The sequence below is a fragment of the Haplochromis burtoni genome, unplaced genomic scaffold (assembly GCF_018398535.1).
Source record: "Haplochromis burtoni strain Fernald_Lab_line unplaced genomic scaffold, NCSU_Asbu1 Contig_187, whole genome shotgun sequence".
In the NCBI taxonomy this organism is placed as follows: domain Eukaryota; kingdom Metazoa; phylum Chordata; class Actinopteri; order Cichliformes; family Cichlidae; genus Haplochromis; species Haplochromis burtoni.
This window is the reverse complement of record NW_024582548.1, coordinates 354,181-371,007: the sequence shown is the minus strand read 5'-3', so window position 1 is coordinate 371,007 and position 16,827 is coordinate 354,181. Positions and strand designations below refer to the sequence as shown.

At 39.3% G+C, this 16,827-nt stretch overlaps 1 protein-coding gene across 1 annotated transcript in view; it reads left to right on the top strand.

Annotated features, from left to right (window-relative positions):
• Positions 1 to 16,827, top strand: part of LOC102298450 (transmembrane protein 266) — a 46,410-nt gene that overhangs the window by 11,011 nt on the left and 18,572 nt on the right. Inside the window, exon 3 of the mRNA XM_005934550.3 lies at positions 2,289 to 2,480. Coding sequence (XP_005934612.1) covers positions 2,289 to 2,480 — 192 coding nt within the window. The remainder of the gene's footprint in view (positions 1 to 2,288; positions 2,481 to 16,827) is intronic.

The following is a 16,827-nucleotide window of genomic DNA, read 5'->3' as shown; positions in this document are numbered from 1 at the left end:
TGAAGTGTCTTGCCCAAGGACACAACGACCGAGACTGTCCAAGCCGGGGCTCGAACCGGCAACCTTCCGATTACATGGCGAACGCCCAACTCTTGAGCCACGATCGCCCCAAACAGTGCTGCCAGTATGATTCAGTAGTAAAAAAATCTAGGTAGAAAAAAACAGACAATTAAAAAATATAAAACCATCCTCCTGCAGCTCTCCCCTCTCTGTTTTACACCCCTCCCACCAATAAATAAAAGAATAAAATAAGGATTTGTGTTCATGCACTGTTCTCTGCTTAACCACTCTACAACACCACTTATTATCTACTTTGTGGACTTTTTAAGTCTCTTGTACTACTTTGTAAAATGTTTAAAAAGGAACTGTGAGTCTCTACAGTATGAAATCCGAGTCCAGGCCACACAACCATTATCAACAATTAATGTGAGTGCCTCAGCCATGATGTAAATAGAGAGTAGGCGGAAATATTGCGCGACCATGACATACGATGGTTTATGTTTGTTAGTATCACATGCTTCTGCAGCAAAATTTTGAGAATTCAGTGTCGGTCCTGTGCTTAGTGGCCAAATTTCTCACGTCGCTACCAGCTTGAGAGCCTAAAAAGATGGATGTCATTTTCCCTCAGTTTGTTCCTGCTCTGTCCTCATTTCTCTTCCTTGGTGAAATAGAGCACAGGGGCCTTTACTTTTACCACATTGTTTCTTTTCCTCATCAACTTATCAGCTCTACATTACCATTTCCTTTTTCACTTTGCCCTTTCTGTTGTCAGGCTTCCTTCCCCGCGTCTCCATCCTGACCCCTTTCTCTCTACCTCGCTTCCTTTTTATCGCTTTTACTTTTGTGTTGCATCTGCTTCGACACTTCTAGTTCTCCTCCTGAGCCTTTTTAGTCTTCCATCCTCATTTGTCACTTTTTCTTGTGCCTGTCTGGTTCCAGCCGTAATTGAGGTTGTTTTTTTTTTAATAACCCCTGGTTTCTTTACACTCACACCACTCCTCTATTTCCCCCTTGCCTTTCACCTTTTTTTCTGACTTCCTTTGACGTTTGAAGGAGAGTGGGGATCCACTCAGCTGACAAAGAGAGAGGCAGTGACGTCACAGCAGACATGATACACCAGCATCTGCTCTGGTCTAAAAATACACACCACAGGGCACACACAGTCAGTCTGCAGCTGCACTCAGCGTTTGTTTTCACCTACACGCTCTGCTGAGATGGCCCAGCTTTTACACAACTGGGGCTTGTGGGCACGCTGGGCTACATGCTGCTGGCCTTAAACCGAACACCCAAGATGTGTTCAGATATTAAGACTCCGGGTTGATGCGGGTGCTGAAATGAACCCCGTGGAGGCTGCAAGGAATGTCAAATTGTTCAAAGCCCTTACTGCTGACTGATAAAATCTGTGGCACTAAGATATCTTAGAAAGTGTTCAAGATTTTTTTGGGGGGGAGTTTCATTTATAGTAATTGTTTATTCAGTTGTCACACCAATTGTCTGTTATTGTTGTCTGTTCAGCAATTTTGTGATAAAAATATTTATACATGTCTGTAATCTGGGTAGTACAGTTTTACTGATAGAAGGAGAACTGTAGCCTATGTTAAAAACAGTTGTGCTTATTGAAATTTAAAAATAAACTAAAGTGCAAAGTAAATCTGGGAGCAATTGAAAGTTCAACTGGGACAAGCATTTGCATTTGTATGGTTTCAGTCATGTACCACTATAAAAAACAAAACAAAGCAAATACAAGTAAAAAGTCAGTATTCATCTCTCAGTGCCCAGCTGCTCATTACTTAAATGCTGTTCAGCTGTTTCGATTATATAGTAAGCCAGTTTGAGGACAGCCACTCAAACTTTCAGTGATCTTTTGGAGCAAGGGGCACCTGTATCTCTGCTGCGCCTTAACAGTGGAGTACATACTGTAGTCGTTCTTTGGTGCTGAGTGGGTGTTAAACCTCCCCAACCCTATGCTTATTCCCTAATGCCATTACAGTAAATAAGAATGTTTTCCTTGTGAAGCTGCTGGGCAGCATAATAATAATAATAATAATAATAATTATTATTTTAATTGCACCACTTTTTTGATACATACATATAGGTCTTCAACAAACCTTGCCTATTTTCTCTGTAAATTTTTCTTTTCCATCAATGATAAAATTATGAGTTTGATAAAGGTATCTGAAAAATGTGATCATTTCTCAAATAATGCTTATCTTTTTCTGTTTTTCTCCACTGCGTGCTTGTCTGTGTGCATGTCATTTGTCTGTTTGTTGTTGCTGGCATGTAACTAGCGAAGTGGAGCAGGCAGGTCTGTCAGATTTGGAGATCATCTCCCAGCCGGTGGAGGATGAGAACCAGTGCTTGGCTCCTCCAGTCCAGCTGGTGAGTTTTGGCTACAGAGATCTGCCCCTTGCAGCTCTGGACCTCTCCCTGGCTGGCTCACAGCTGCTCTCCAATGCAGATGAAGATGAAAACAGGGAAGGGTGAGTGAAACTTGTGTTTTATATGTATATATGTAAAATTTGTTTCTCTAAACTCTGTGCTGTCCTATAAAAAACTGCATGAAACATTATTACTTGTATTGGAATTAACAGGGTAAGATTCACCGAGGTACTGCTAATCAAATGTGCTTGATTAACTGATTATCAGCAATTGTGTCCACCTCTGTGAAAGCAGATGTTTGGGCAGTTTGCTAGTTGAGAGCAGCAGGTGTGTGTTAATACAATGGAAAAAAAAAATCGCCAGTAGACTTTAAGAAGCATGATAGTAAATTAAGAAAAAAGACTGAACAAGTGTAGCTTGTTTGGATGGGTTCCCAGGAGGAAGCCTCTTCTCTCTAAAAAGAGCATGGCACCACATCTCGGGTCTGTAAAGATGCATATGAACAAATCACAAGACTTCTGGAACAACGTCCTTTGGACAGACATGACCAAAGTGAAAATATTTGGCCATAATGCATAAACGTGAATCAGTTGTGGTGAAAATCAAACACAGCATATCAACACAAATACGTCATACCTCAAGCACAGTGGTACTGGGGAGATGATTTGGGTTTTCTTTGCAGCCGCAGGACCTGGGCACCTTGCAGTCACTGAGTCAGCCACGAACTCCTCTGTTTACCAAAGTATTCTTGAGTCAAATGTGAGGCCATCTGTCTGACATCTGAATTGGGTCATGCAATGATAATGGCTGAAACAGAACAAAATCAAGGCATTGCAATGGCCCACTGAAAGTCCAGACCTCCACTTATTTGAGGTCTAGACTGCTGTGGTCCTGCTGTGGTGGGACCTTAAGGGATCTGAGCACAAACTAATGTCCACAAACCTGAATGAACTGAAGCAATGTTCTAAAGAAGAGTCATACAGAAAACCATTACTTCATGTTATTGCTGCTAAATGTGGTTCTAAAAGCTACTGAATCATGTGGTATACTTTTTCATAGCACTGCATGCCTCATACCTCAGTCCCAGCTCTTCTATACTGTTTAGGTACAGAAAGTAGGTATGTATTAGCACATTTTGCAGTCCTATATTTATATGCACTTATGCTGTTATATATTTTTATTTCATGTGTACTGTACATGTATGCATGTGTCTAAATTTTATATTTAGAGGCATGCAACCTTCCAGTGTTAAGACCATTAACACAGCCATTGTGGAACAGGCACTTAAATCTGCTGTCTGCGGTTATCGCAGCCAACAATGTAGATTTTAAGTTTACATAAAACAGCAGCCACTGTTTGTAGACTTACACACCAACACACACATGCACACGACCCATCACACTTGCATAAATGCCACATGGTATGCAAGATTATCATCCATCATGTGTTAAGTCTCCCGCCCCAAGTCCTTGACTTGCTGTCCCCGTTGCTCAGTATTACATCCATTTATCATTAAGTGACAACCTCTGGGTTGTCCTGCGTCCATAAGTTAACTGAGATCAATTCATCATTTCAGGCTAAATATCTGCCCTCCTCGCCTGCCTGCTGACAATAGGAGCCTTTATTGTAAGTGACATTTTACAGTGCATGAGCCAGAAGCCGATAGTATCACACACTTAATTTCTTTTACTGTCTAACTATACATGCTGTCACGTTTAATTACTTTATTGAGTCCGCAGTTGATCAAAAGTTGGCAGTTAAAGGTTGTACGCCTCCACGCTTCCAAGTTTTCCTTAGTCTTTGATGTTTAAGTAATTTAAATCCTGAAAATGATCAAAAGCTGTTCCATAATGATTTGTGCTTTGTATCCATATTATACAGTAACTAGTCATTATTATCTTGTGTTTTTTTTTCTTTTATTCATACTTTTTCCTATGACTGGGAATCCTGGACTTTTCCATGATTCTCAGGTAAACTTTACGAAAATGGGACTCAAGTTTAATCAGAATCAGAATACTTTAAGGAAATCGTGTGGCTACAGTTGTTCCAAGACAAAGTACTAGAAGTAGCACTTTGTAGTAGTAGTAGTACTTTACACTCTAGTACTTTATTATAAAGTACTAGAGTGTAAAATGTTAAACATATCTCAGTTACTGTGAGCGAGACAATAATTCTGTCTCAGTAATTGTGTGATACTTACGAACTGCTTATCACAGTCCTTGTTATTTTATCCTTTCACATGATTGTGCAAATTTTAGGTTTGACATATGGATATGAGGTCAGATCACAGCTGTCTTTGAGATTAGTCACAACATTAACAACCTTTTTTTTCACCATGCAAAATCTGCCCACCGTCCAGTCTTTGCATTCTGTCCAGCAACTGTGACTCAAACCTGGCTCTTAGCGTGAGATCTCACTAGGATGCACATAAACACCATAAGCTGTACTACAGGATCCAAAACATGCACACATACACAAACACACACAACATATCCATACATGCTGCCTCATCCAAGTACTCCGTTTGACACCAAATCAGGTCTCACTCCATTGGTTCGCTTCAGTTAGCCTCTCATGGCCAGAAACAGATGGGTTTCACAGACGCACCGTGCTGACACTCACACTGCGCCAGTATTACAACCAGTACAGTCCTTGTGTGTCCTATTCCAGATCAGGGTCACTGGTACCATGCATTTCCTTCCTTATACTTAATGGTTAGATGTTTCAGTGTTTGTTGTGAATGTGCTGTGACACCACCAGCTCAGTGTCTGGATTTGGTGTTGTTAGGAAACACTTTAGTGTACAGATATGAATTATGAATGCAGCATTTCCTATTGTAGCTCAACCTGTGACATATACCTGGAAGGCATTTCTTAAACCAAGAGTTATCCGGTAAATGGGTCACGTCCCTGCCGTTGTAATCACAAAAATGAGAACAGCAATCTCTCCAAATGAGCTTGGGTTTGAGGGCATGAGACTAAATTTCTCCTTCTGGTCCAGATGCTGAAAAACTTTAAGAAGCCCTGCTGTAAGAGGCTAGAACAACAGATTTAGCAGACACCGTTTTAAAGGTTATTTTACCAGTGGGCTCAATTTACTCAAAACGAGCTTAGCGTGATGGGGTCACTATTTCATATTCAAGCCATTAGTGTAAAACGTCTGCCTGTAAAAACGCTGCCAGTGGGAGTTGTAAAAGTCATCATTCTTTCTTTTAGCTTTAATGAAATTCCATTTAAATCCACCAGGCATGAGCTTCAGTAACGTGTACTTTGCATCTTCTCTAAACCTTAAACGATGTACTAATCTTTCAAATTAATCACTGTTACCGGTCCTTGTCGCTGGCCTTTGGTTTGTCCGGTTTGTTAGGATGTTCCCATATCTCCTCCTTTGTGGCTAATGTGTAGAAATTTCAAAAACCTTTGCTGTTTATAGGTCTTGTGTCAGATCACATTTTTTTTTTCTAAACTATGAGATTTTGAGATTTAACAAAAGCCCTCTGAAGTAGTCATAAGCAAGCACTGGATGTGAAAATCGTAAAATATTTAAAAAAAACAAAGTGCCTACTGACATTAAGGCCATTAGAAAATGCAAGATGTTGCAAGTGTGTCCAAATGAACGCGTCACTCAGCCTGACGCCCTCCAAGACCCGAATCTATTTTATTCTGTGGGTTTCAGCACCGCTGGGCTTTCGGTGATTACGCCTGTGCCTCCGTCTCCTCATTACCGTATCGATCTACCTTTCAAAGAGACAGCAGCCATTAGCCCTCCTTAAATGACATTCACAAACATCACGCCCCATGCCCCATCATCATGTTTTACTATGTTCCCCTGCGGCAGTGGGCAGCTTTCTTAAATCAGCGCTTTAACATCACCTCCCAGTGAGTTGACTTTGTTGGGTCGTAACAGTGTGTACGCACCATCCTGCCCATATCTGTCTTCGCCTTCAGAATGCAAATGGGAAACACTGGAGTGCATCTACCAGAGTGACTGATGGGTAAACTCACCTTTAGGGAAATGGGGCAGGGGAAATGAACCTTTCTTATGGGCGTGAGGAATGATGAAGTGAAGTTGAGAGGAGGCAAGACAGCGGCAGCGCGATGGCAATCCACAGTCATCAAAATGAAAATGTATGTCGGAGAGAAATCTGTTGGCTGCTCCGCTGACTTTACCTGGGAAAGTCGATTGCCACCGACACCACACCCCCGCAGACCCCGCCACTTTCAGTCTGCATTAGATGGCTCATTGGCTTTCTGAGAGTGAAAGAGCGTCATGAAGAAAACAGTGCATGGGAAATGTTTAGGCATGCTCTGTAGCGATGTTTGGCAAAACGAGAGTGCACGCCCATGAAAGTGAGAATGTCACAAGCATGGTAGAGGTGTTTCATCAACAAGGTGATGGTTCATTGGATGAGGGGCTGAAGTTATTTTCAGTGGCAGTTTGGGAATGTGTTGCTGTCAGCTAAACTTTTCTCGTCTACTCATTCCAGAGAGAAAGTGGGTGTAAATGAAAAATATGCAAATTCAAAACAGATATGTTTTCTCTTTAAAGACACGGTTTACAGTAAATTTAATGTACCAGCTTGCAGCATATTTTAAAGTTATTGAACTAATCACTTTTGTTGATGAGATCCTGAAATGAAAATCTGCATGGAAAATAAATCACACATTTATATGTTGGGAGTGGAAGACAAGGCACAAGCTGTTTTTCTTTTTTCCTCCTCTCACAGATTTACAGATTAATTGCAAAATGAAAAGCAGTTTGTGTTATTATGGTTTGCCAATACTATAAAGATGCAGCGTGTTTCATAGCAGGATGCAAGCAGAGGGGATTAATCAAGAGAAAAGGCTCCTGTGTCAAGCTGCCACTGTGTGATGAAGCACCTACTGTCAGGCATGTTCGCATATCATAGCCTTTAGCATTGTGAAGGTGGAGCTGACCTTACTGCTATCTCTCTCGTATAGTGTGCTGCCCTCACTTCACACAGTGGGAAAGTAGTCACTCACAGATCGCCGCTCATTTATTTACTTTTCCTCTCTCTTCCTTACACACACACACACACACACACACACACACACACACACACACACACACACATACATACATATATGCATGCATGAACAGAAGGAGAGTACGTAGAGGATATATAGACTGAGAACAGAAAGGAAACAAGGCCAGGCCTGAAAAGCTTTCTCACTGCATTGCGTAGTGGTTGTTATCTAACCCTCTGTAATCATGGTTCACTTCATATTCCAGTTTATACTGGGCTGTCACACCTCATTAGGAACAATAGTGCTCCTTCATTGATGCTTCTGCACATTTAGATAGGCTCTTCTTTCTCTCTCTTTCACCACCTTTTTACATATTTCCATTGTTTCTCTGTATTCTTGCTTCTTCTCTTATTCCCTCAGCTTCTTGCTTCTTTTCACATTCACCGTCTCATCTTTTTCTGCCGAATTTCACACAAAGTACACCTTCCCATACTGAATACCAATCTCGACTGTAACTAGACTAAATGCCAAAAAAGCTCTCTTTTTTTGCATTGCTGTACCACCAGTACAGAAGCCCGTTCACAATCCTGCAGGAACATCCAGGATTGTCATTCGGTGGTGATGTTGAAGAAAGGTGGACAGGTTGGAGATTTCCACCACCAGCTTTCTGTACTGTTGCCTAACAGAATGTTCCTATCAGGAGAGAAGTGGGCGACATTGTGGGAGGTGGTTGTTCTAGCTAGCATCAGGGGGCAGTTGCAGTGTTAGCAGTTTTGGCGCCATGGTAAGTGGAGTGTAGTTATTATTAGAGTTGGGCCCATCCATCTTCCTGTCTAGGAAAAATGCTGGGAGGACCAAGGTGGCGTGGGCTTGTGTTCAGCACTTTCATGGCCGCCCACTCTCCCCATAGTCATCAAGCTGCTTTTGTTTGTTTGCTCACTTTTTTTTATGTTGAAGGGTTCTTTTGGTGCATTTCAGCTTGTATTTGTGTTGGCTGCTGCTAGTGTGCGACTTCATCGGAAAAAGATTTTTGGGCGTAACAAAGAACGACAGAGAAGAAGATCTGCAGGTATGGCATTAATCAAAGGCTCTGTTTTTGGTTTAAACTGAACATAAGACTGATGATGACAATATGATGATGATGACTTCTTAACAAAATTACATATTTTTTGAAAGAATTTCCAGCTTTACTGTATTTTCTCTTATTTTAAACTTGAAAAACACATTTTGAGCCAAATGGACTATCCCTATAATCAGCCAGACAGAAAGTAGACCAGCTTTTTGTAAGCCAACTGCTTGATAAAGCCTATCGTGATGATTAGAACTCTGCGTATAGTGCAAACATTATATAGAATAAAATTTAACCTTCAACTAAAATAAAAAAATTGCAGCAGCTGCTCAGCCTGCTCTGTACCTGAACTTATATCACTTCCAGCCTCCGAGGTCTGATGTGCACATAAAAAGGTATGAAAAGCTGGTCATGGTATGGGGTATGATGCTGACATTGTGCTAAGGGATAAGGGGAACTAGCTGATCTTATTATTGTCTGAGCTCAAGGGATCTAGATAAAAAGTGCAGTGTAAAATTATATTAAAATTCAAGTTGCCAGACCAGTCCAGCCCGTGCTCCTGGACTGCAATTACAAGTGCACACCTGAGCAGTGGAATGATGTCACCTCCCATCGTTGTGATGGGCGCATGGTTGCCAGACATGGAGACAGAAGCATATGTTGCTGATACGGCTGGTCCAAATGTGCAAGGAGTCCAGGGTTAGGTACCAACACCAGATGGTTCATCTAAATCTGTAGTGAGCAGGGGTGGGGGGGAGGAAAAAAACAAGGACTCCTACCCTTTACCACCCAACAGCTTTAGACCAGGGTTCCAAATGTTCTATTTTGGAAATAACTACTGGCCCATTTGCAAGTCTTAGAAAGTGGTTGATGAAGGAAAATAAACACTTCCCTCTTTATACAATCACAAACAACTCTGGAGTGATTTTGTCATCAAATTGGTTCTGAGATTAGACTTTTTAAAAACGTGGGCATGAACTAAACTGTTACTGTTTTGAATAGTGGGACTTTTAAACCTTTCTTGTTAAAACATCTCAGAGCAATTTTGATTTCATGAATATGTCAAATAAGAAAGACGTTTGTTAACCTGAATTTGGAGGTGTGAGATTTGTGCTGCTAGTTAGTATTTTTGTTGATAGCACACTATTTTTACTCAACCTGCTTTAACTTTGTTAGAGAGCAAAGATTAAATATTGAAGTCTTACTTTTTGGAATAATGCATTCTCTGAAGGCTTTCACCCGGTCGAGCCAATTTGGCCTGATTTAATTAGAGAGAACGGGAAGTTGTCTGAGACGGCGACCAGGGAGTGACCGTCCTTCTCGTTATCTCCCAGACTTCTTAATTCCTCTGCCAATGGGACAGCTGTAGGTTTGTATAGTGTAGGAGTTCACTGTTTGCCAAATCACAATTATCCATAACTTTTGAGGAAAAATAAACATGGTGAACCTTTACTGCCAGGGATGGCCTGAAATAGAAACCAAAATTTTTAGATTTTGAAACGATAACTGTATAGATGATAGATTCTGTAATTTGCCACCCTGCCATTACTGTTCCTCCTGCAAAGCAGTTAATTTAACACTAAATCACTATGTGTACATTGTTTTATTGAAACTGGTTTTCATACAATAATTGGCCTGCTCATTTACCATAAGATGCAATATTTTTGTCACAAAAAACGGTAATTATGATGCACAAAACGACCAGTTTCTAGTAGAAAGCCATGCCATATATACCACATATAACCATGTTCACATTGCACATGGCACAAGGGAGAAGAGTTGAAGTGTCTGAGTAAAAGTCGAGACCACTTTGAAAGTTTTGTTGCAGATTTCTGTGTGTTTACATCTGTATTTAAAGCATAATTTACCCAACAAACTGATATCTTACTCCCCAAAACAAAATAATTATATGTGATCTGTGTTCATTAAAAACAAAGGTTAGTTAATAACTGTGCATGAAACACACTGATACTCAGAAAGTTTTGCTGGCTGAAGAGTTTTACTCATTTACTATAACAAAAGTGGTTGCTAGGGAAATGGTAGTTTACTTAAATTTTGATCTTAAATGCTTTCCTGATTAGTTTATGGTCTAATTTGCTAGTTTTTTAGTTGTACTGACTACAGCTTGATGTTCATTTTTTAAGTCATGGTCCCCATTAGATTTAAAAAAAGATCTCAGTCAGATCTACCCCCTTTCTCACCAGTTTTGGGTTCAAAACATCACAACAACCAAAATGCTAAGTTCGACACATCATGACAAGGCTTCTCTATCCAAGTGTTGATATAATAGTGGCTTTGTCCAGTCTAAGAGTATATTTGTATACATACATACACACACACTAATCAATGTGTGGGAGTCAAGTCATCTAAAGAAATCTCTTAAATGTTGACACCTGGCTTTTTAAAAGACATTTTTTAAAATATATTTTAGCCTTTTTTAAGAGGGAATAGTAAGGAAAGCTTACAGTAAATCAAAGATAATGTGTGCTCCTACTAACTTTTGGCATATGGATTGCCTCCTGAACCAGCTACAGTAGTGTGCTTATTTTAATCTATCTCATCAATCTATCTAATAATTAAGACACAATTGACATCTTTTATTATGAATTTACTTTTCTTTTGGTCAGTGAGAATTCGTATTGTATTGTGTATTTTTTTTTACTCTGTACTAAAGCAGTAGTGACATGGCACATGTTAAGATCTAAAGAAACACATGGAGATTTCAGTTTCTGATGTAAAGTGTAATAATATTGATCCTTAAAAGCCAATTTATTAGAGTGTTTTGCTCAGCTGCATCCTAAGGTGCATGGTCATTTAGCTCTGTTATCGGGGATATGTGAAAGTGTTGTTTTGAAAGCACCATGCACAGTCTCATTAGTCTTTCTTGTCCATGAAGTCAAAACCTGTCAGGTTTTGTTTCCTGCATCTTAAATAAGCAGCAAAATGGTTTGAGATTTACTCAATTCTGAACTGACATCCATAATGATCTGCAGTCGTGACACTATACTGATTAAAGCTTGCTGTGATTGGGTGCATGCACCCTTATCAGTGCACATATACAGTATGCGATATACACACGGAATACAGAATACATCAAATGCAGGCATACACACACAGAGACACACACGCGCACATACTGACCTTCCAGTCCCCTTGTAACATACAAATGAGTCTTTCCTCAGCGCTCCCACGGGACTCAGGGGGGGAAGCTGAACACCAGTTGCCCTTGTTCGTTGTGTTTTGCACTACTCACGGTAACCTTAAGCCTCTAGCTGCCGCAGGTTCAGCGTAATCTAAAATCTTTCTTGTAGCCTACACATAACATCAATGTGATGTCTTTTAGCATCAAGCTTAAAGGCTTGTTTGAGCTGTAATTATGCAGCTCTGGGAAGTATGGCATAAAATGCATCTATAACCATATAAAAGTAGTATGGTGGCATTCTCAGTATGACTCAGTCTCAGATTCAAAGATGTGTAGTGAGTGAAAATATGAAATGAAATGTAAAGCCCTGGTTCCTAGCAATAATAATTTAATATAATTTAATATAAACGACATTAGTTAAGACTTTTGAATGTAAAATTAAATTAAGAAACAGCTGCTACTGGCAGTTCTAAAAAAACTACAGTCTCCGGCTTTGTAGTTGCTTTGTGCCTCTTATAGGTCTTTCTTTGTAGGTTGGCTTCACTTTGTAACAACGAGTGATATCAGACCTTTGATGCAGAGGTTGTGTCCCTGGCTTCTATTAGAGTTGCACAGTCATTACTATTTGTTACTTTTAAAAACATGTAATACTTTATGTTACTTGAGAACTCTGTGGAGAAAGTAATGTGCTTCACTACACATTACATTAGCTTTGCATTGCTCCACAACACTGAAAGATGGCCTCTGATCTCTGATTCACTGTAAGAAAATCAACACACCTGTACTGGTATAAAATATTAAAAATCCTTATCCTAATAAGAACACACACAATATTTCTTTTAGTCTGTAAATTTGTAAATTTTCAGGTTTGCTTTTGTGTACACTGGCTGTCACCATTTAGACAGTAGTCATTTAAACTTGAATCCTTTTGCCTCTACTGGCGCTGTGCAAATAAGTGAACGATTAGTATAAATAATTTGCCTGTCTGGCGATGTTGTTTATGTAAGAAGGTAAATGCGGTACTAAAAATGCAGTCGCTATATTTACTTTTAGATTGCAAAAGTCAAAGAAAAAAAAAGGAGTCAGTGCTTTTCTGGTGTTTTGGGGCTTACCTTCTCATTGCTGATGTGTTGTGATGAATGGCACACAGGCATTGGTAATGGGGAAACTTTCAAATGTAAAATTAATTACCTGCAATCTGACAGCATCGGGAAAACTCAGCATGTATTTTATGCTTAGCTGGTACGCCTTCTTTTCCAGGCTTGCCTGCTGTCAAGCTCTGTCTGTTTGTATGCTTCCTATCTGGTTCACCATTTTTATTTGCTGGGACTAAATTTGTCATTGGCGGGTAGAGACTTTGCCTAAGGGATGCACATAATCATTACTTCAGAATAAGGCTTTTATCCCTTGTCTTCTTTTTTGTTAAAATCAAATTATGTAATTCTAGCAGTGCCTTTTCACAGTATGCTTTATCACACTCTGTAGCGGTTTCTGGTTTGGTACTAACGAACTGTGCTTTTGTCTTACACTTGTAGAGTTTCCTCCAATTGTTTTAATGATATACTGTACACCATGCTAAGATATGTCAAGTTTTTGGCTAATAACTCTTTGTAAATCACCTTTTTGTAGTGAAAATTATATTTATATGTCTATGAAACTCTGTTGTATTAGCATTTAAAAAAAAAATTAACTAAAGAAATGGGAACAAGTTATTTGTTTTATGACAGGCTGTGTGTAACAAACTGCCAAAAGATGCAATTTGCAAGTTGTCTGTTATATGTAGACACAACAATGGCTCATCCTTTGTGTCAGGTGTTCCACATATTTATTGGAAAAGGTCAGAATGAAAATGAGTAAAAAAAGCAGTTGAAGTCCAAAGAAAAATGTTTAAAGAGCTGGAAAAGCATGAAAACTACCATAAAAAATAAATTACAAGAAAATCTGGCTCCTCTGAATGCACCTACGTGGACCTCAGGGCAGCAGCGCATGTGCATGAAAATGGCTCAGGATGATAAAGATTAAGCAAAGAAACAAACAAGACAATAAATGCTAAATTAAATGAACACAGTGCAGCAGTTTTTGTTCTCTGTCTCTGTATGGGTATAAATGTGTTTGTTCCACCGGGGTCACATTTCTAGCATAGCACTGCAATATAAATAAGTGTTGAGATGATCTCACTTAACTTCTAAATTCACACTCACACTTCTCTTCCCAGGATTAGCTGTCATCGCTATTTTCAAAGCTCCTCGGGCACCTAGCCAATAATAGAACTCAAGTCAAAGAATTTTTTGTTTTAGTAGTTTTGGCTAAAAATAAAAATTACAGCAGGTTTTGCCCCAATTCATTACATCAGATATCACTAATGCATTGCCAAGATTCAGCTGAATTTATTACATCATGGAAATGCAGTCCAGTCCATCAGGTCACTATAATGTGACACCACCATTAGCTGTAAACTAGTTTGAACAATTGACCATTAACTTGGCTCTCATCCCATGTTTAAATCCAATGATTATGAATCAAACCAATAAAAAAAGGAGAATTTGTTCTATTATTAATAATTATGAATTTAAGTCTTCACATCTCCTAAATAATAATTTTAGATATTTATACATCCTTAAAGAAATTAACAACAACGGTTCATCAATCAAGCCTCGTCTTTCCTTAAGCACAATAAAAAGTCTTGAGTTTATTGTGTTGCCATTGCTGATAATCTGCCAATATGGCAGAATAAAAGGAAGGATAAAATAAGGAGACGCAGAAGTATAGCACTTGAACTCTAATATGTACAAAGAGTAAACGTTTAAGAAGCATCTCTGCAGTGGAGTACTTTATCTGATGAGACCATCAGGTGCTGTTAGTCTGACAGTCCCAGTGTTTGGTGGCTCACTCGACATGCTCGTATTGATCACTTTGCCTGATTTAATCTCCCTCCTCTATTTCCCTGTCGAGCTTCTCTCAGTCTCACCAGTAGAGGGGAACACTGACAGCTATATCAACCTGCTAAACGTGCACTGATATCAGAAGGGATGCAGAGCCAAGGGAAGGAGCGCAGAGAATAGCGAGATAATAGCAGACATAAAAGCAGAAGTGTAGAGAGACAGAAATGCAGAAATATCTTTGTGTTTGTGTTCAAATAGTCTGTCGTGCAAGTTGACCAAAAATTACAAAGGCACTATAACTGTTATTTGGTAAATCAATATTAGGTTGTGAAAAAGCCAAAGCCAGTCTGAAAACAACCGGTTTGAGGGGTGACCTTGTCCACTAAATGTGCTTGTCTGCTACTGATTTGGGCCAGGTGGTTCTGTCAGACTGTCAGGGCCGACGGGGTCAGAGAAACAACATTTGCCACTGTTCTGTTGCTTTAATAAGACTCATTAATATACTGCATGTGTCACCAGCAGCGTCTGACTGCGTCCCCTCTGGGCTGGGCTAGTTTTGGCATGACATGAAGTTAAGGACACACACAGTCGCTGAATTCAGCCTATTTGTCATACATATCAAGGATGAGTCTTCAAACCGCCTGTGAACTCTCACCTCTTATTTATCTGTGTTGTGTTGTATCGACTTGCGTGGTCCTTTATCCTGTATAAAGCAGGTGGATGTTATTGATTTTGGACAGATTGTTCCACAGATTTATTGCTTTGTTTACTCATTTTAATATCCTCAGATAATAGATTCGATCTTGAATATCTTTTGAGGCACTATAAACACATGAGTTTACAGGGACTATTTAGGGCTTGTGTGTGTGTGGGGAATTGTGCATATATACTAAACTATAATAAATGACCTATTAATTTCACCTGGTTGGGTAAACCTTCTCATGTTTATTGCACATATGTGCATGGTTCATCCTTGTCTTCGAGTTTGAGATATAATATGACTGTCCAGTGCCTCTTAATGGCCCATGGGAGTAATACATTTTATCTTGCTCCATGAGCAAGTTTAGATTTGTGCTTAATGATTCAGTTTTAGCCTGCTATCCATCAGAAAAGGAGCTAGCTTCTCATTTAACTCAATGTATGCCTAGTTCTTTTTGATGTTACTTTATATTTCAAGCTTTGATTTCTTGTTTGAAGAAACTCAAATCTGTCAATTTTGCTTGGTTCCCCTCTGACTACACAATGTGTTGTTTGCCAGCTTACTGGAGATCAGTACAAGCAGTTTTCTTAAACGATGATAATGACTTCATTAGAAGGCAGTATTTGTAAAGGTGAGTTGGTCATTTATTATGAGCATCAATTTTTAAAATATAATAATCATACTGTAAAATATATATATATTTAGTAACTTATTTGTGCAGAAAAACATTGAAACACTGTATGTGTATATACCAAAAGTTATCTTTCAGCACTGATCCCTTGATGAGCATTAATAGATGTAACTGTTTAAAATGGCTAAAGTTGCTAAAATTTGTTTTAGCTTATCTAATTTGTCTGTTTCACAGAGCATCTGACGGTGGTGTTACTAGGGTCTGTTGGTAGCATGTGCCTCTCTCCAACCAGTGGGTCATCTCCATTATGTTATTGTAAATTTAATAATGTTAATAATGTTAGGTATCCTCCACTGTCATTGCAAACTTTGCACTGTACCCTGCTGTAGTTTAAAGTTTATTAGTCCTTGGTGTACCTCCACTGGCCTGGGACCCCAAGCATTTATTGGCCATGCGTGGTGGCGGCTGGAATAGAGGACAGGGTCTCTATAAAAATTGTATAAAATTGTATAATATACATGGCAAGATTGGAAAAAAAGTTTTTAAAGAAAAAGATGCCAATTTATGAGGAAAGCAGGCTTTCTATGGTATCTAAAAGTGATCACCACTGCCATGGAGGGATATACAGTAAAATTTACCAAGATGTGGACCTTGCCTTTAAAAATTGCTTTTAATACTCTTCTTTGTAATTGGCTTGACTTTGGCATAATTGCTGTGATCCATTAAAGCTTGAGAAGACTGTACCCTTTAAAATTGTTGTGAGGATAATATTTCATTTTTCTGCACTTCATTTTACTACTCCCCCTCAAAGAGTTTTATAGTACTTGTAATGTTTTTCTTATTATTATTTTTACCCCCTTGCAGAGGTTTGATGAAGCATGAAATCATTTGATGCACTTTATGGACCGTCAGATCCTATGGTAAAAGTTTCACGTCCGGAAATCGAGTTTGTTTCCACCAGAGACATGTCTGGATTGACTTGAAGGCATGGAGTAGTTTTTCAAACTATGGCTTACGGCGGTGACTTTCACAGACA